General features: G+C 43.1%; 1 protein-coding gene across 5 annotated transcripts in view; it reads right to left on the bottom strand.

Moving 5' to 3' along the window:
- Positions 1–21,047, bottom strand: part of SGSM3 (small G protein signaling modulator 3) — a 247,573-nt gene that overhangs the window by 103,809 nt on the left and 122,717 nt on the right. For all 5 annotated transcript variants that reach the window (XM_089674219.1, XM_089674222.1, XM_089674223.1 and 2 more), the window contains exon 12: positions 19,429–19,556. In XM_089674219.1, coding sequence (XP_089530345.1) covers positions 19,429–19,556 — 128 coding nt within the window. The remainder of the gene's footprint in view (positions 1–19,428; positions 19,557–21,047) is intronic.

The raw sequence follows: 21,047 nt of genomic DNA, 5'->3' as shown, positions 1-21,047 counted from the left end.
ATTCTCCCAGTGAATGAAAACAAACAAGGGCGCACCCTCATCATGCATTTCCGTGGTAAACCACGTATTTTATTAAATAAAAAGGATGTATACTCACAAACCAACGTGATTATAGGCAGTATGAGTGATCCACAAAGACAGTCACAATACAACTGTGTCTAATGATGCGGATAAGCTGAATAAAATATTCACATATTTTTGTATTGTCATTTGTATTCTCTACCATGTACATTTTGAGGTGTTTCTGCTGACCCAGCCTGTGTCCCACTGTGCCCGTTTGGGTTTTTTTTTTTTTCTCATTCCCGTTTTTTTGTTATTTTGCTTATTAATGCTTATGGTTTTCCATCTATGTTATTCCAGATGCACCCTTTTGGCCACCATTGGCAGCGCAGCCCTGGTGATACAACAATCTCTATATATATATATGTTTCCATCTCTTCCTGTTGGAATGCAGGACCTTTGTGCGCATGCGCGGCCTGCTTGTTTGGAGTGTTGGGTGTGCGCGAGGCACCCGTGACCATGGGCGCGGCATGTTCTGTGTGGCGCACGGCGCGCATGCGCCAGCGGGTCGTGCCGCGCCCACTTCACGTCATACAGCGGGGCACCCTGGCGCATGCGCAGCACGTACATCGGGTGCGGTGTACGTGCGATGCACTCCTATGGAGTGTAACGAGGTGGGGTTCCCACCACCACTACTATGAGCCCTTCCAGCCCCTGCCCTGCATTGTGGCGCAACAACGCCGTGTGCTATCTAGTATACCTATTGTGTACACACAAGTTCACCGGGCGTTGGCAGTATATCTCCCTCATTAATATGTCAACATAGTGCATCCACCATCAGGGTCACAAGTTCAAGGGTGAGTGCTTCTCAAGCACATTTTTTTTTTTTATCATTATTTATTTATTAATCAATTCACTAATCCATTTATTTGCAATACGTTTTATTAATTATTATTATTAATAATTATCTACTATATACTATGCATTAAGTTATTTATTCATTTATTTATCCATTTATTAATTGGTTAATTTTTTAATTTATTAATTAATAAAAAAATTTATTTTACTGATTATTTACTGATTATTGACTATGTATTACCTATCCTAATATACCTTATATTTATTACACATTAACTAATGTGCTCTGCATACAGCACACAGATTGATGTTTGTTGATGTTGTTGTTTCGGGGTCCATGTCGCTTTTTTTTTTTTTTGTCAGCTGATAGTGGGTGGGAGTGTCTTTTGACATCCCATTAGTATATAGGCTTGTGGCCAGCAGATACACCTCTAGCTCTGAGGAAGGGGGTTCAGCCCCCGAAACGCGTCAGCTTATCCGCATCATTAGACACAGTTGTATTGTGACTGTCTTTGTGGATCACTCATACTGCCTATAATCACGTTGGTTTGTGAGTATACATCCTTTTTATTTAATAAAATACGTGGTTTACCACAGTAATGCACAATGAGAGTGCACCCTTGTTTGTTTTCATTCACCAGTGGTCAGATTTCCCGACCTCAGAAGGGCAGCACCTCTTCGATTGGCATTTTGGCAATTCCTTGGTTTGCATGAAGATTGGAGCGCTGGTTTCGTTTATCTACATTCTCCCAGTGCCCGAGGCACCATTTCCTCTATTTATGCCTCCCTATCTGCAGGGAATTCACCCTGCCCTCACCCATCCATCTCCAAATAGGAACGTGATCTCACAACCTCCATGAAAGTAGAGGATTGGAACAAAGCCTGGTCCGCTGTAGCCAAATGCTCATTAAACACGGCCACCATGGAGACGGCATACAAAGATCTCCTCTGCTGGTATTGGGTTCTGGCTCGCATTGCTCACTCAAACCCGTCATGTGGTGATGGATGCTCTAGGGGCTACGTGGAGATGAGATCCATATATAGTGATCCTGCCGCCGCCTGGTGGGCTTCTGATCCCGGGTCTATGGCCTCCTCTCAACCCTATTTCACACTTCCTTCCGCAGAGACGCCCGACACACACCCACTCTCTGGCCTCTTGTCCCATCAGCAAAAACTGGCCACATACCTCTTCATAGCAGCAAAACGCGCCATTGCCAAGGCTTGCAAGAAGTTTAGTTTGGGGTTTATTACCGCCTTAAGGCCTTTTGGCATTGACGAGAATGTGCAAAAAGGAAATAAAGGCTGCAAAAATTGAAAACGAACGACAAATTGCAAAAGATAGCAGAACAAACCCCAAAAACTTCTTCAAATATATTAATAGTTAAAAGGTCAGGTCCGAGCATGTAGGCCCTTTACAAAATAATCTAGAGTGGGTGACCGGGGACAACGAAAAGGCAAATTTATTAAATACCTTCTTCAGCTCTGTGTATACAAAGGAGCATGGGGGGGGGGGGGGTCTTGTCCATAATGGGCATGGTATTGACACAACTCCAGATGATCCCCATTCGCTCACAATTGATATAATCCAGAACTATTTAGACAGTATAAAGGTGAATAAAGCACCTGGACTGGATGCCATACATCCACAGGTCCTTAAAGAATTGAGCTCTGTCATTTCAAAGCCATTGTTTCTAATTTTTAGGGACTCTTTAATGACTGGCATAGTACCACTGGATTGGCGTGTGTGGTGCCTATATTTAAAAAGGGGTCAAAATCTTTACAAAGTAATTATAGACCTGTTAGTTTACCATCTATAGTTGGGAAGATACTGGAGAGTTTAAATAAAAGACCACATAGATGAGTTCTTGATGGAAAAAAATATTTTAAGCAACAGACAGCATGGTTTCATGAAAGACAGAAGTTGTCAAACAAATCTGATTTCTTTTTATGAGGAGGTGAGCAAAACCTTGGACAGAGGGGTGGCGGTGGACGTGGTATACTTGGATTTTGCAAAAGCATTTGACACATTTTCCCACACATGGCTAATGTGTAAGGTAAAGTCTACAGGCTTAAAAAAATACGTATGTAAATGGATAGAAAACTGGCTAAAAGATCTTATTCATTGAACAGTGGTTAATGATTCATACTCTGAATGGGCTAGGGTTGTTAGTGGTGTACCCAAAGGTTCAGTGTTGGGACCCTTACTTTTTTTATTACATTTTTAAACAATATAGGGTCTGGGATTAAAAATACTATTTCAGTCGTTGCAGTTGACACCAAGCTGTGCAGTTGAATAATGTCCCTACGGGATATCTCCAACTTGCAAGCTGACCTCAATGCACTGTTTAATTGGGCAATTACGTGGCAAATGAGGTTTAATGTTGATAAATGTAAGGCCTACAGTTCAGTCTGTCTGATCAGGACATAAGAGGTGGTCGCTTGAAAAAGGGGAGGATCAGAGAAGAAAGGATTAAACTGCCTTTTTACACAATGCAGAGGATTAACCCTTTAAGTTCCACGGTGAGTATAACAAGCATGCTTTACTGCATATACAGACTGATTTTACTGTTGTGGATTTAGTAACACTTTAATGCCTTCTATGCATTAAGGTAAAAAATCTTCTGTTTAAAAGAATGCCCCTCCTGCCATCCTCTTACCTGAGCCTCATTGTGATGCAGCGCTGTGCATAAAGAGCTGCGGCTCTCCTGGCTTTGTCCCTCCTCACTGGGCAGATTGATAGCAGCGGGAGCCATTGGCTCCCGCTCCTGTCAATCAACTCCAGTGATGAGGGAGCGAGGGGGGGCCCCGGAGTCCCACTGTCCGTGTCAATGGATAGGCTGCACTGATGAGGTGGCACTGATGAGGCAGCACTGTTGGGAACTGATGAGGAGGCACTGATGCTGCTGCACTGATATGCAACTATGATGGGCACTGATGGGTGACACTGACGGACGACACTGCTGGGTGGCACTGATGGGCACCATTGATGGGTGGCACTGCAGCGCACTGATCATCAGTGCCCTGACGATCCGTGCTGATCTGGTCTGTGACAGCTACCGATAATCAGCAGTACTTTCCTCACGCTGTGACAGCGTGAGGAAAGTGCTCCCGATAACTGGCAACTGTATTTACTCCATGATCTGCTGTGTCATTGGACACAGCTGATCACGTGGTAAAAGGCCGCTGTGATTGGCCTTTTTCCTCATCAAGTGATCAGCTGTGTCCTTAGGACACAGCAATCACGGAGATCGCCGGGTGCATGAAGGAGGGCGCGTTCTGGGAAGACATATGACGCCCGCTCTCAGAACTGGACAATAGCGCTGTAGCCATCATTTGGCTATAGCGTGGTTAGCAAGTGGTTAAACTACACAGAGAGTTCTTTACTGTTAGAACGGTAAGGATGTGGAACTCTACAGTTGGTAGTGTGTGTCTTAGCAAGTGTAACTATGTAATCAATTTTTCATTAAATTGTTTCTTACCATGTTTTTGTACCTCCTTGTGTCATCCTCACGGAGCAAACAAACCTCCCCTTTTTACTCCTTATTCCTGTTTGGCATGAATAATGCATGTTTGTGGCAGCCATGTGCTCTACTGCTCTATGCACACTACAAATTACATAGTCCATAGTTCATATTGAGAACTAGCATGATAGGGTGGCTACATTTATACATACAGTGAGACCATGAAGAAGACAGCAGCCACCCTCTAACAGAAGTCAAAGCGGTAGCAGCAAAAAAAATTCTTTTAGTTTTTTTCATTTAATAAAGGACTTGTCAAAAACCGTGTCCTGTCTTTTTTCACACTACACTTTTGTTTTTTTTCTGAATGAGTAGCGGTACCATGTACCCCATACTCATTCACATAGGGGTGGGGTGTAATCTGGGGGCCCCCTTGTTAGAGGGGGCTTCCAGATTCCGATAAGCCCCCCTGCCCCAAAAGCACCCCCCATGTTAAGGGCATGTGGCCTGGTATGGTTCAGGAGGGGGGGGCTCTCGCTCGCTCCCCCCCCCACACTTTTCTGACCTGTCGGACAACATGCTTGAATAAGGGTCTGGTATGGATTTTGGGGGGGACGCCAATTTTTTTTTTAATTTTGGCATGGGAGTTCCCCTCAAATTCCACACCAGACCCGAAGGGCTTGGTATGGGTGGGAATGGGGTCCCCATGCCGTTTATTTATTTATTATGGTGCTGGTTTTTAAATGTAATTACCGCTTTTTTTTTCTCCTCACTATAGCTCAGAAATTTAGCTGTCACTTTCCACCCAACTAAAAGAGAGAAAGTTTTCTTTTAGTTTATTTCCCCAAGCTAAAAGAAACAATTTTTCCTTTTAGTTTCTTAAAAGAAACAAAGTTTCCTGTAACTCCGGTGAAAGTGACAGCTATTCTTGTGAGCTATAGTGAAGAAAAAAAAAAAGCTGGCAATTGCATTTAAAAATCAGCAATGACATACACTTCTTATTGCGAAAAACATTTGTAAAACATTTGCAAACCAAGGCATTATATAAATGGATTTTCATTCTTAAACCAAAATTACATTAACCGAGGCATTCGTATACCGAGGTACCACTGTACAATTAAAATTATTTTACTGTTTACTACAGTCACCATTCATTGAAGATATCGTCAAACATTAAATATTATATATCTAGAATTTGTTCTTACACCAGGACATTGTGTCATTTTATAAATGTGCATATTTTGCATGTAATGCAGCTATGCAGCTGATTTTATTTATTAATGCAGCAGTATGTTCAGCCAACATCGATAATCTGTATGTTATCTAACTATGAAGCCGTTGTTATTCATTGCAGCAGTATGTTGAGCCGGATATTAGTCAATCTAGCGGCCATTATTCCGGAGCCATCATATTAAGACACAATTAGCAATGGACTTTATCCAATCACAAAGGGTTTTACCCTAGAAAACTGGCCTGGACATGGCGGGCGTCACTTCCTGAAGACGCCGCCAGGCGAAACATACTTCGAACAAACACGATTCCGTCATATCCTGGCTCCGGTGATGTCACATCCGTCCAGAACAGAAGTGTGGCTTGGAGCGCACGTCGGCCATCTTAACTGATCACACAGGCTATACATGCTGGTGCCGGCTTCATAGGGACTTTAATATGTGAGTGTACAGAGTTTGTTTACAATTTTGCTGTTACCTCATTAAATACCACACTTAGAACAGTTTTCATTTCTCTGATTCTTTTGAGTGGTATGGCAAAAATCAGCAAGGATTACCGGTCATGATCCCTTCACACATCTTTTGGTGAATATATTCGCAATTTCACATCAGTCTTCCTGGCTATACACCTATGAAGTGTGGGTGATGGAGACCATGTTTGTAGGAACCCTTTGAGAATATCTTGGCTTAAAAAACATAATGCGATATATGACCACCGGAATGGGGTCATATAGGTCTGGTGAGTGAGCCATTCGTTTGTCTTTGCACCGAGGTTTGGATACATGGATCTTCTTGTCACCATTATTGAGTTTTCAAAAAATGACTGTTACACTTTATGTTTATTCAGCACATGGTGGAAGCACAAGGACTTTTTATGGCAACAGGATCATATGGTTATTAATTATATTGTTTGATGAATAGTTTACCAACGGGTTGTCCATACACAGATAACCAATATCCAGCAATTATCTTGGGTTCACTTGGGTGAACTCTTGTTCATTTTATGCACAGCGCCTACCTATTTACTATTAGTTCACATACAAGAGGAGATCCACGACTGGAGTGCCCCACTGGAGGCAAATCTGATGCAACACGTCTGGATGTAGGGACCATTCGCCTTGGTCCAACATTTGATGGCTGAGATAGTCCGCCTGCCATTGTTCCAGAGAGAGCGGGCATATGACTTTCTGCCCACCTGAGAATGTGGGAGGTCTCCAGTGATACTGCCCCACTCTGTGTCCCCCCTCTGGTGTTTGACATACCCAACTGCCATTGCATTGTCTGACTGGATCCAGACCAGGTGCCCCAAAGATGTTTCATCCGCGATTCCAAGCAGAGCCCATTTGCCCAAAGCTCCAGGACATTGATAGGTAATTGGGACTCCTAAGGCATCCATTTACCCTGGATTAAGCTTGCCCCCAGCACTCATCCCCAGCTGAACAGGCTGGCGTCCATCGTGACCACTGTGCAATGCAAGGGAAGAAATGGTTTCCGCTCCTGAAGGACCGGAGGCTAAAGCCATCAAAGCAGCGACATCCTGGTCTTTTGACCCAGACAAACCTGGGTGTCCAAGGAGTCAGGGGACTAGTCCCACTTGGACAGGATTTCCTTTTGAAGGGTCCTCGTATGGAACTGAGCGTACGGAACCTCCTCAAAGGCAGAGACCATCAGTCCCAGGAGTTGCATGCAACAGGGAAGGGAGTGCCACCTACGGGAAAGCAACAATCGAATTGCCAATTAAAGCTTCCGTAGCTTGTCCAGTGGAAGGAACACCTTGGCCAGCGCAGTGTCAAGAGTCAGTCCCAGATACTCCAGCTTCCTGGCTGGGGTCAGAGTGGATTTCTGGATGTTCAGGATCCACCTGAACTCTTGCAAGGTGCTGATCATGATCGCCACATCTTTCCTCAAGACCAAGTGATACTCTGCCCTCAGAAGAAGGTCATCCAGATAACCAATCAAGGCAATCCCCCGTTCTCTAAGCAAGGCCAGGACCTGAACCAGCACCTTCGTGAAAGCCTGAGGAGTGGAGGGAAGACCAAAGGGCAGCGCCACAAATGGATGATGCTCCTCTCCCACTGCAAAGCGGAGGAAACACTGGTGACCAGTAGGGATGAGGATGTGTAGGTAGATATCCTTGATGTCAATAGATGCCAAGAAATGTCCCTGATGAAGGGAGGCCACCATGGACCGAATGGAGTTGGAGTAGAACCCCTGAAACTGTTCTGAATCTGGGACTGGAACAATCACCTTGACTCACCGCCCCGTATAAGGCCTGCAGGAGAGCTGGAAAAAGGCGCAGGTTGGAAGGAAAAAGACCTCTCTGGAGGACAAAATCGGAATTCTATTTTGTATCCGGACAAAATCAGCTCATGGACCCACTTGTCAGAAATCAGGGAGGCCCATGGGACAGCAAAGCAGCGAAGACAACCCCCCACCCTGGACATGAGTGGGGGCGAAACTTTATGCTGAGGAGGACTTGTCCGCCGGTTTGACTGGCTTGGAAGTCCAGGGTCACTTGGTACCCCCGGAGGAGGCCCTGAACACCTTAGAACCCTTATTGGCGGATTCGGAGGGACACACAGTTTCTTGTGTGCAGAAAAGGAAGGACCACGCTTGTGATGTGGTTCTTTCCCCAGTAAGGACTATGGAAGAAAAATACTCTTCCCCCCCAGTAAGATTTTTGATGATGTCATCCAGGGTGGTACCGAAGAGGCGATCACCCTGGAAGGGCAAATCCGCAAAAGCCTTCTTTGATGTCTGATCTGCAGACTGAAATTTGAGCCACAGCACACGCCAAAGCACAATGTCTGAAATGGATCAGTAATAGTGAACATCATGTGGGCAACTGACTCAACCTGGAAATAGGGTGGTCCACAACAGGCAGCGCGGTCCACTTCTTTAGAAGAGATTCGTGGAAGGGATAACGCACAGTAAATCATTTTGGGACCACAAAGGGTATCTTAGGATGTTCCCAATCCTTGTAAACAAATTTGTCAAAATAAAGAGGATAATGGAACACCTACGTCGCACGCTGCGGCTTGTGCTTGCCAAAGGGGACAGACACCTTGGCGACCACCCCAGAAGCATCATCCATTTTTAAAGTTTCTTGCACAGAGATAACAAGTGCGTCCACCAGCACCTTTTCGTGTGCAGCGGCAGAGGGCTCATCCTCACTACTGGAGGGGTCGGGGACTCGTCAGCAGGACCTGTGGGCAGGTCCACATCCACAGTAGCAGAGCCGGACTCTGGATCCAACGAGGCCAATGAAGCAGGAGGGCGGGGGCCGCTTCTTGCTCGCCTTATGCCCTAACGCCACCTCCACCCAGGAAACAAAGGAATCCAGGACCGCAATCAGTGTGCCAATGGGAACAGAGGTCCCTGAAGGGCCAGCCACCTCAAGGAGGGGCTCAGGTGGGGAAATGTGGTCCTGAAACTCCATCTCTGGAAGGGGAAGCACAGGGAAGGCACTGCTAGGGAAACCCACTAGTTGCAGGGAACCTCAAACCAATGAATGCAATGCCAGCAGAGAGAGGATACCCTGCCAGGGCTCACCACCACCAAGGCATGTGCAGATCTGCCAGATGTCTCATCATAAACAAAGCAGGTCGAGAAGCCACGTGGAACACACATCCATCAGCAGGATGCCCGGGAACAGCCACCCATATGATCCACAAGGGCCGAAGGTAGCCATGAGGCCGCCATGGCTACAAGAAAATGGCCACTGAAGGTCAGGCCCCTGATGGGCAATGCAGGAAGGTCTTTTGGAAAATGGATGCCGGGAAAAAGACACAAGCACGCCGAACTAGCCACAGGACCGCCAGGCGGCAGCATCACATGGCATCCACCACCCCCACAGCAAGCCATGCAAGCATCATCACCTGTCAGAGCTGAAGGACAGCATGGCTCACAACCCCAAGGTAACTGCAAGCACCCAGAAAGCTAGCCCAGACCAAGATAGGGGGGTGGAGGAGGTCCAGCAGCCATTTCCGGTAATATGAGGGGTCTGGCAGGGAGGAGGGGACCCCGCAGGGCCGACCATCCCAAGGAACACCCGCACTGCTCCCCACCCCGTGCATGGAAGGGAGGGAGAAAAAGCTACTAACCAATCCAGGGAGGCTTTGGGTATACTCCAGAGACAAAACCACCTCTCCACCGATTTGGGGGGGCTGTCGGCCAAGATAGTGCTGTGACACGGACGACCGGAGCCTGGTGATATGCACCCCTGAGAAGCATGTAACTCGCTGGCTGCCCTGGTCAAGGATGGGGCACATCATGGCCCTCCCAGCGCTTGACTAGGGTCTGCATGCGCTCGCTGGCAAGGCTGGGGTGACCACTGGATCTATATTACCCAGCCTGTTGCCCAGCCTGCCTGCTGATTGAAGATTTCCACAGGAAAAAAAACCAGGAATACGGAGGAAAAAAAATTTAAAACATTTATGGAACCACAGGTCCCAACAGGAAGCAAGGTCACTACTCCTGAGCACTAGGCAGAAAATAACATAGATTGCCTATGCAGAGAGGGGGGTTTATATCAGCCAGGACTGCCCATAGGTGGTGCCAAGTATATTTCTGCCTACTGTCCTATCCCTGTAGGTGACACTATAAACCCTGTGGTCAAGAATGGAAGATGCTGTGTCTGTCAATGGACGAAAGAGAAATAAGGACAAACCCTAGAAGGAACAGATCCCAGAAAGGTACCTTGGATCAAACAAGCCCAGGTTGAAGAGACCAGCTGATCTACATGGAAATGCCCAAGGCCCTTGAACTCCTGATCCTTTAGGATCAAAAGGCAGAAAACTCCATAATTAAAAAGGCTGTTTGACTTGCCAGACAATCTTGCTAGCGATGGCTAGGTCTATCAACCTCTCCTCTCAGTTCAAAGCCTATCAGTTTAGAACTGATTCCCATGGCATTGTCCTTGATACAGAAAGTAGGCTGGAGGATCACACCATGGAGTACCTGGTCTATAGAGGCAGAACTTTTGTACTGCTGAGAAACCAGATCCATATCAAAGAAGGGGGTCAAAATGGGCCACAACAAAAAAGTAGCAGAGGGGAAAACTACCATGAGAGGAGAGTTCCCCAATGTCCAACACTCCCACGAGAGTGAAGGGGTTAGCTGTCTAATGACAAAGGATACTGGAGGTCTGTGGACCTTTGCAGCAAGGACTTAGGACTGGGTCATACCATAAGGAGTTGCATCCGAGCGCATGTGGTTTTTTGCTAATTTCCTCATGGCAGGTTTAGGCCTCCTAATAATTTCAATAGGCTGCCAAATAAGCAGGAATGCACAAAAGTACTATAGGCACAATTTTTAAACTGATGCCAGATAAAACTGCATGGTATTGCGTTACTATGCATTTTGGTAGCTGCAAACACACCTGCATTTGCTACATGCTTTGGGTTGCCATTAATGATTGATGGCACCTGCATGCACATGCAGAAGGCAATGCGTTTCAGTGTAGTGTGAGAGCCCTTAAAGCAGTATTAAACCCAAAAATAAAAACTTTATAAATTGCAGCTCACCAATTCTTAGATGTGGTGGTTGTATTAGTTTTCTTTTATTTTCACTTAGTGATCCAGCCAGCAAGTTTGTTATTTTTTTTTTAACATACTTTAACAGACCAAGCTGTCCAGACACAGAAGCAGTTAGACGGTTGACACTAGGGATGCACAGATACCGTTTTTTTTTTACCGGCGAATACAAGTACCGATAAGTTTGGTAAAGTACTTGCTGATACCGAGTACTGATACCTTTGTGATATGATTTGAGCCCATACAAAATGAATGGCTCAAATTGCACTGAAAAAAAATTACATGTACGGGCTAGGTGGCTTGTGATTGGTCAGTGCTGTTCCTGTGACCAGGGGATCGAGACTGAGGGGAATTGGGAAGGGGTCCAATGGATGGCTGGAATTGCTGGAGCCTGGGGGGAGAGAGCCATGGGGGAGGCAGGAGCAGCCCCAGCCAAAGCCGCTGGAGGAGGCCAAGCCGCAGCCGCTAATGTTCACAATTGGATTGGGAGCTGGTGGAAAAAGTAATGCAGGGAGGTTTCCCAGACCACTGTGTGAACTCAGACTCAAAGTCACTATGACAAGCTGTGCAAGAAACCGCATGTGATTCGGACAGGAATCATACCGCATTTCTGTTCAAATCGCATGCAAATTCTTTGCAGTGCAATTTGAGCATATTCATGTTGTATGGGCTCAAATCGTAATGCAAAGATATTGGCTTCAGTATTGGGAAAATTTGCATGAGTACTTGTGCAAGTACTTGGTATCGGCACTAATGCCAATGCCAGTATTGGTGCAACCCTAGTTGGGACAAAATATTTAACTCTCATAGGATGCTTACAATGGTCAGCTTTTCTTCACTTATGTAATACATTTATTATAAAAAAGAAAACAAAAATGCTTTCTGTAACTGCTTATACAGTGTTACCTGGCGTTCAGCTTCATCTTGCTAGTCAAGCCCATCAACATCTCCTAGTCTAACAATACACTTTGCCTAGAATGACAATGCTGCCGTAAAAAGTTGTCTGCTTTACTACTTCATCCAGAATGCAGACACCTTAAGACAGGAAGTGTGTTACTGGTTGGATCACCAGGCGAATAATGGAAAAAAGCTTACAAAAATAAAACTAATGAAGCCACCACATCTAAGAACTGGTAAGGTGCAATATATTACATTTTTGTTTTTGGGTTTAATACTGCTTTAACCGCTTGCCCGCCCGCCCTATAGCAGATGTACTGCTACAGGGTGGCACGGATGCGCAAAATCATGTATATATACGTGATTTGCATTTCCAGGTAGGGGGCATGCACACCACCCTACCCGTATTGCTACTGGCTGCTGGGGATGTCAATAGCCAGGTCCCGGTTGGCAATACCCGGCCGGGGCTCGGTGATCGTTGGCAAAGCTGACAGGGGAGAGACCCGTGTGTAAACAACACAGGTCTCTCTCCTGTCAGCATGGACATGCTGCTTTGTATCTCTCTGCACAGCAGAGAGATACAAAGCAGCATGTCTCCCAAGTAAAACAACATACAGCACACTGTTAACCCTTTGATTGCCCCAGATGTTAACCCCTTCCTGCCCAGAGTCATTAGTACAGTATCAGTGCTTTTTGTTAGCACTGATCACTGTATTAGTGTCACTGGGAATGTCAGTGGTGGTTAATCAGTTCTCACCCAGTGTCAGAATGTTCCCACCCACAGTCTAGCTATAAGTCGCTGATCACCGCCATTAATAATATAAAAATACATAAAAATACCAGTATATATACCACTGTTTGCAGACGCCGTAACTTTCACGTAAACCAATTAATATACACTTATTGGGATTTATTTTTTTTTAGCAAAGACATGTAACAGAATACATTTTGGCCTAAATTTATGAAGAAATTAAATTTTTTTAATTTTTTTATCGGGTATGTTTTATAGCAAAAAATATTGGGTTTAGTTTAGAGAGATTCCGGAATCAGTAAATCAGCAGACTGACGCCCTTTCCTTCAAAAATTAATGTTCGATGTCCACCCATCTTTATCTTCCAGCGATGTCATTATAGACAGAGCCCACTAAACTGGTTGCCTAAACCAGCCCATCTTCCGGAAAGGATTCCTAGAGATGTAATAGCAAGAATCCACTTCTACCACATTAAAGATCAACTGATGCGTCTCTCACAGCAACAGCCTTTACTGGCTGACCTATTTGCAGGTATCTCCCTCTATGCAGACCTGTCACAGGCCACCATGATGGTGCGCAACAACCTTGTCCCCATAACAAAAATTTTGAGAAATCACAAAATACCATATAAATGGGGTTTCCCTGTCAGGCTGTTGGTGGAAAGAAATAATGAATCACACACTGTGACATCCCTGGGATCTACTGCCTAACTCTGAGCAGGAGGCTCCTATTGCTCCCTTACCAACCAAACACTCAAAGCAGGGGAGCAACTTACGTGAATGATATTATTCCATAAGGAAAATGCCACATTTAATGTGGGCCAAGTGATGCAGTCTTAGTATATTCTATATGGAGACTGCCCATTATTTGGCTGAATAACATGTCTATGATTTCTAATTTCAGATGCGGGGATAACTCGCATGTAAGTTATACCTGGAAGTATCTAATATTGAGCCACAGTTTGGCATTTTGTCAGTTTGTTTATTAATCTTTTTGGCTTTTCCTCTTATTTGGAAGCTTATCAGAGTCTATTCAACACTATTAAGGCTCTTAGTTCCAGCAGCTGTTGCTACAACCACTAAATGGCAGAGCATTTTCATTTTTGACACCAATGTCACCTAAACTATTATCCTTTAATGCTCGAGGATTGAAAAGCCCTTTTAAGAGAAGAGCAGTGTGGAAGGAAGTCATGTCTCAAAACTGACAGAACAGAAGGCGCCAAAGTGTACACCTCCCAAATATATACACTGCAAACTCTCCTACCAAACGCAATGGAGTACTTATAGCTATAAAGGATTTGGTGGTGTTAACTCTATTGGACATCTCTATTGAAGAAAAGGGTAGATATACTATTTTGGTAGCGGAAATAAATAATGCTATCTACACCTTAGTGAATTTGTATGCCCCTAACAAAAGTCCTATGAAATTCTTCCACAAAGTTCTGAAACACGCTAGAAAATTGCTGAAGGAGAATATTGTTTTATGTGGTGACTTTAATATGGCATTAAACTCCTCCATGGACTCTTCCTCTAGTGCAATGAGGAAACGTCAGGACCTAGGACCTCTGCTTCAGAGAGGACCTTTTTGATCCGTGCAGCTCCCTCCATACCACAGAGAAAGATTTCACCTACTATTCTAATGTGCATAATAGCTATTCTAGGATTGCAGAAGGTAAAAAAGGTATGCATCCACAACATCACGTGGTCTGACCATGCCCCTATTACACTGGAAATAGAGGATTCACACAAAAGCCAAAGTAGGGCACTGTGGCAAAAAAATACTTTCCATTTATCTCAACCCCAACACAGCTCTATCTTGGAAGGTCAAATCAAGGCATTTTTTTAAACTCAATAACCTAGGGTCCAGTTCCTCATCTGCGGTCTGGTGTGCCCATAAGGCTTACATGAGGGGTTTACTTATACAATTGTCTTCTAGGGGAAAAAAGCGTAAACAGCAAAACATATCTAAAATATTTCAAGAAATCGCTGAGCTAGAGGCTGCACATAAAAAAGATCCGTCTACTTTGGCAGACCTCCCAGCTAGACTTACTGTTTATAGGACAGAACTGAAGCAAGCCTTAATTTCTGTATATGATATATATCTAAAATGCTTGAAAATGTCAAAAAAATACTAGTCCAAGAGTAATAGATCAGGCAAATTACTGGCACAACAATTGAAACAACGTCAGGCGCAAACCAAATTGGCTTCTCTCAGACATTACAAAAATTACTATCTTTAATAATCCATAGGAAATAGCAAATGCATTTGCGGATTATTACAAATCCTTATATAATCTCCAAAGGGACCCTTAAATTCAACAACCCTCTGAAGCAGATATTGCAGATTTCTTTACCCAGATGCATCTACCTTCAGTTAGCGCAGAAACGCTCTATCAACTTAACCAACCTATTACTCCTAGAGAAGTCTTGATGGTTATCAAACAATTACCCTTGCATAAATCTCCAGGGGCTAATGGCTTCTCAGTGAAACATTACAAAACCTTTGATAAAGTTCTCACCCCACATCTCACTGAGCTCTATAATGAAATGGCAAGCTTAGGCTCCTTTCCAAAGGAGATACTACAGGCTATCATAATTACTCTCCCAAACCCAGGGAAAGACCCTCCCATTTCTCAGAACTTTCACCCCATTTCATTGTTAAACTTGGATCTTAAAAAATATGCTAAAATATTAGCAAACAGACTGATGGAGGTGACACCATTCTTACTAGGGTTAGATCAAGTAGGATTTGTGAAAGGCAGTCAAGCGCCAGATGGGACTAAAAAAATGGTTAATCTTAAAAGGTTTGCGGAATTTTTGCTGAACAAGTCAAACTTCAGAATTTCGGGGTTCATTTATTGAGCATTTATGTCTCTCTACACTCATCCTACTGCACAGGTTTTTACTTAAGGCACATTGTCAGACAGTTTCAAATTAACTAATGGGACTAGGTAGGGATGCCCACTTTCCCCAATAATTTTTTCTTTGACTTTTGAACCCTTAGCAGAATTCATTAGAACCAACAAATTAATTTCTGGAATTAAAGTGGGGAAAAAGGAGCTCATACCAAGACTATATGCGGATGATATAATTTTGACTTTAACCCAGAAAGCTCTCTCTCTATGGTACAAAAGAGGCTGTTAAAATTTGCCAGACTCTCCTACTATAAAGTAAACACTGCTAAATGCTTTGCACTTCCTATAGGTATCCCTCCAGCAAAAAGCAAAAGACTCAGTAAGATAATTCCGTGTAATTGGATATCTCCCTCAATTGCATACCTGGGAATACAGTTAACTTTCCCTATTTCCAAACTTTATAACGCAAATTTCCTCCAAACTCCTAGAATAAATTGCACATGAGTTGACACAAATAGGTAAAATTCATGGATAGGGCAAATTGCACCTATAAAATGCAAATATTGGCTAAATTGCTGTATTACTTTAGATCAATTCCTATACCTATCCCATCACTATTTTTCTCCTGGCTGGCTTATCTATTGAGGAAATATAAATGGCAGGGAAAAAAACTAGGGTGGCGCTCTCTACATTATATGTTCCTAAGCATCTTGAATCAGATGCACTACTGGATTTCTAGCCAAGATGACAAACTAGGAGTAGAACTGAAAAGGGAATAACACCTGGGAACGATCTGTTTGCCCTCATGACGGCAGCGTGCCTTCATCACAAACCATATTCTCAGATAACCTCAGATAAGATTAATGCAACACTATCAGTGTGGTTCTCGCTGTTTAAAATTGAGTGTTAATATGCTCAAAGAGGTATCTCTAAGTGTTACTAAACCCCGGAACCTGCATTCACTGTATCTGGACTCCCACAGTACACAGAACATGGAAGTGCAATTATTTTAGTATATATAAACTGCTAAATACCTTTTCTCATCAGCAGTTAGAGCAGTCGTGTGAATTCTATCAGTGTTCAGCAGAGCACTGATTAAAGCTTGTAGGAGGAGTTTTCTTTCTGCTCTAGAACGATGCAAATCCCTTGACCTCTGTCTGGACAGTGCTGATTGGCCCTGTGCTGATCACATGCACTCTCCCAAGAAAAAAAAAACCTCCCCAGCAATACACACTAAACTGAGCATGTGCAGAATAGCTACGATTCAGTTGGTCTTATCAGGAGATAAGATGTGGACATTTGAAGAGGAGGAGCAGAGAAATCAGGATCAAACAGCCTTTTTACACAATGCAGAGGATTAACCCCTTAGGTTCCACAATGAGTATAACAAGTATGCTTTACTGCATATACAGACTGATTTTACTGTTGTTGATTTAGTAACACTTTTATCCCACATTTTTCTACCCAGAAATGGGCAGAGAAGGGAGTACACTTTAATTGGGCAGACTTAGGCCAACTGGATGTAGCTGAAATATATAACATTAATCAAATCAGACACTTTCAAAAAAATAACCCAACCCAACCCAAAGGATATTGGTACCCCAGCAAATATGGGATTTCCTCGCTAGTAAATCATCTAAGAAGCTCAAAGGAATCTCTCTTTGTTATAGATACTGTTCAGCATTCATTAGATAAAAAGTCGCAATCCATGCTAAACTGGGAAAAGGAATTGAAACACAAATTTTCTATAGCACAATGGATGCAAGCAATAAAGATCAACTGCAGTTCCTCAGCCTGTATAGAGCATTGGGACAACTCACAGAAAATATTACATAGGTGCTACATGACTCCTATGAGACTACATACATTTCTCCCAGAGACATCCCCACTTTATTGGAGAAATTGTAATAAAAAGGGCAACCTATTACATATCCTGTGGGGATGTGACATCTTACAGGAATTTTGGAAAAAAGTCTCCCTACTCATATTTGACGTTACTGATACATATACACCTTTTACTTCAGCTCTAGAGCGTTTAAGTATACAACTGAAGTCACTCCACCCCCCCGCAGCTAGAACTGTAGCAGCACATATTCTATTTGCGGCCCGGATAACTATAACTAAGGATTGAAATCACCAGCTCCACCAAAAATGAACACGCAATGTCTCTTGCCACATCACAACTATGATATTATGATGTTAGTTTAAATAATTCTAGACCTAGTGGAGTAGCTATTAACATTTTATATATAATTAAGGATTGATGGACAGCTTGAGAGGTAATTTTTATACCTCTTTAATTATTAACTTTAAGACCTATTTTTTTATAATGCATCTGGTTTATGGTTGATAGATTGCTAGTTCTGTTAGAACCCTAGATGGGCAAAAAGGCCTAAAACTGCATGAGATGGTTGGAACCTGATCACAGTGTGATCCCAAGTAGGTGTGACAGGTGACAACCGCCACATCAAAGGGCCTAATGATCAACAATTGAAAATTCTTTGGTTTATATTGTGCAACTTATTTGCATTGCTATATTCTGTATGTTTTATACGTATTCTTGAAGCTTAACTAGTTGCCAACCACAGATAGCCGAATGACAGCTGCACTGCGGCCGGCCAGTTCTGGGAGGGTGTCATATGACCCAGCTGATCACGTGATGTGGTAAAAGGCCAATCACAGCGGCCTTTTACCACGTGATCAGCCGTGTCCAATGAAACGCCGATCACTGGGAAATGCAATTGCTGGTTCTCGGCTGCACTTTCCTCACGCTGTCAGAGTGTGAGGAAAGTGCTGCCGAGAACCGGAAGTTGTCAGAGCAGGAATCGGCACCAATCATCAGGGCACTGATGATCAGTGCCCTGATGATCGGTGCCCAGCAGTGCCACCCACCAGTTCTGCCCACAAGTTCCCAGCAGTGCCACCCACCTGTGCCCATCAGTGCAGCCCAGCAGTGTCGCCAGTCAGTGCCCCCCAGCAGTGCCGCCAATTGCGCCAGTCAGGGCCGCCTCATTAGTGCTGCCTATCGGTGTCTATTAGTACTGCCTATCAGTGTCCATCAGTGCTGCCTCATCAATGCACATCAGTGAAGGAGAAAAATTACCTGTTTGCAAATATTTATAATAGAAACAAATAAACTTTTTTTTTTCAAATTTTTTGCTGTTTTTTTGTTTATAGCACAAAAAGTAAAACACCCAGCGGCAAGTAAATACCACCAAAAGAAAGCTCTATTTGTGAGAAAAAAAGGATAAAAATTTCATATGGGTGTAATGTTGCATGACCGAACAATTGTCATTCAAATTGCGACAGCGCTGAAAGCTGAAAATTGGCCTGGTAAGGAAGGGGGTATAAGTGCCTTGTAGGCAAGTGGTTAATGTACCTTTTAAGATTTTTCTCAATAAAAAATTCATGGTAAAAAAAAAGAACCAAAAAAAAAAAAAACAAGAACTAGAGAAAGATACCCACCAGTGGAAATGAGCCTAAATGGACTCATGAACTAACAAAGCTGAGGAACATACATTCATCCTCCTAAGACACTAGTGAAAAACCGAGACATGCGTGGTAAACAGAGGGTTAGCCTGGGACTGGCCCACAAATTTTTTTGTTTGCCACGTCCCATACCCCTGTAGGTGGCAGTATAACCAAACATTATTTGAATTCCTGTGTCCCTCCATGGAGGAAAAAACTGTGATTTTAGCGATGACAGGGCCTCTGTAAAAGTATCAAATTTGGTAAACAATAGCCATTTTCTTCCAATATAAGTTATTAATCCATAATATATTAGTGTAAGGGTTAGCTGAGTAACATCTCTGTAACGCAGACAAGAATACACTCAAGTTTGACTCACAATGTTGCAGTTTTTAGGGTCACTGCATTGGAAGTGACGTGCAACTTGCAGGATGGCTTCCCGCAGATCTGCAACCAATGCGGTCTGCTTGATATTCTTGGCTTTTAGTGCTTCAAAGTCATCATCACCTGTGGTGGAGATGAAAATACACAATTAGACATAAGTCCCATGGACATATAATCTTTTAGCAGACAATGGCAGAATCATTTTTTTTTTTTCTTTAAAGAGTATGGGTTGAAAAAGCGACAACATTTTGATGTAGCACAATTTACTAAAATGATGTAACTGCTACTTTGAATGATCTATTCCCAAGGCAAGTCAGCTACGTCTGCAACAGAATGTATTTAAATTAAGCAACTGTTATTGCAAAGCTCACACAAACCTTTTCAATTAAAAGTAATAAACTGTGATTTTCAAAGAAAAAACAGAAACAAAAAAAAAAAAGCAAAACACCAAATATTCCACTACTTATCTAAGTGAAACTCCATTTGAATTCCTTCACTATTATGTCCATATGCACATCTGTTTTCAACCCGACCTGTCCCTGTATTCATTCATTTTGAACGGGCTGAAACTGCACCACACCAAAAGTAGCACATGCACTACTTTTTCAAAACGCACTACAACCAGATCACATGGTATTTTTGTACCATGAGATCTGGTGCAGGCAAACGCACTGCATTTGCGACCTGTGTTTAGGATGTCCCTAACTTTGTATTGACACCAGTGATTGGAATGCGGTGCAGAAAACTGCACTGGAGCACGGGTTTCCCGCACTGCGTGTTCCAGTGTGAAAGGGCCTTTACTGTAAACACCCATGCAGCACCAGCTTTCTATTAAACTATAAATAACAGGTAGATTAAGACTAAAGGATATAGTCAACCAATCAAGTGAAGCAACAACTCACATAATTGTATTGCAAAGCTTTTACTGATTTAGAAATATTTAAATATGCACCTGTAAATATGCTAAAAATAGTTCTGGGCCATCTTTGCATACACTTGTGGTTTTATTCAAATATATATATATATATATATATATATATATAGTTTACTTATACAGTTGTGTTCAAAATAAGCATGTTGAAAAAAGTGAATAAAGCTCAAAATCCTTCTAATAGCGGTTATTTCCAGACACACAAATGCATTGGGAACACTACACATTCTATTCCAAATCAAAACATGAAGAAAAATATATCAAAATTTGTGTTGTTCCTCTAAAGAAATTGAAAAGTGAATATTAGACTGTTCAAAAAAATAGCAGTGTTTGTATTCTTCTTTACAAACTCAAACATTCACTATATAAACTGAAAAATGTTTGAAGATTTTGCTTTCCTTTGAATCACTTAATATTTAGTTGTATAAGCACTGTTTCTAAGAACTGCTGTACATCTGTGTTGCATGGAGTCAACCAACTTCTGGCACCTGTGAACAGGTATTCCAGCCCAGGATGATTGGACTACATTCCACAGTTCTTCTCTATTTCTTGGTTTTGCCTCAGAAACTGCATTTTTTATGCCACCCCACAAGTTTTCTATTGGATTAAGATCCGGGATTGGGCTGGCCACTCCATAACGTCAATCTTGTTGGTCTGGAACCAAGATGTTGCACGTTTACTGG

This window comes from Staurois parvus, unplaced genomic scaffold (genome assembly GCF_062004578.1).
Source record: "Staurois parvus isolate SC_StPar_1 unplaced genomic scaffold, SC_StPar_1.0 ptg000149l, whole genome shotgun sequence".
Classification (NCBI taxonomy): Eukaryota; Metazoa; Chordata; class Amphibia; order Anura; family Ranidae; genus Staurois; species Staurois parvus.
This window is presented reverse-complemented; position numbering and strand designations above follow the sequence as displayed.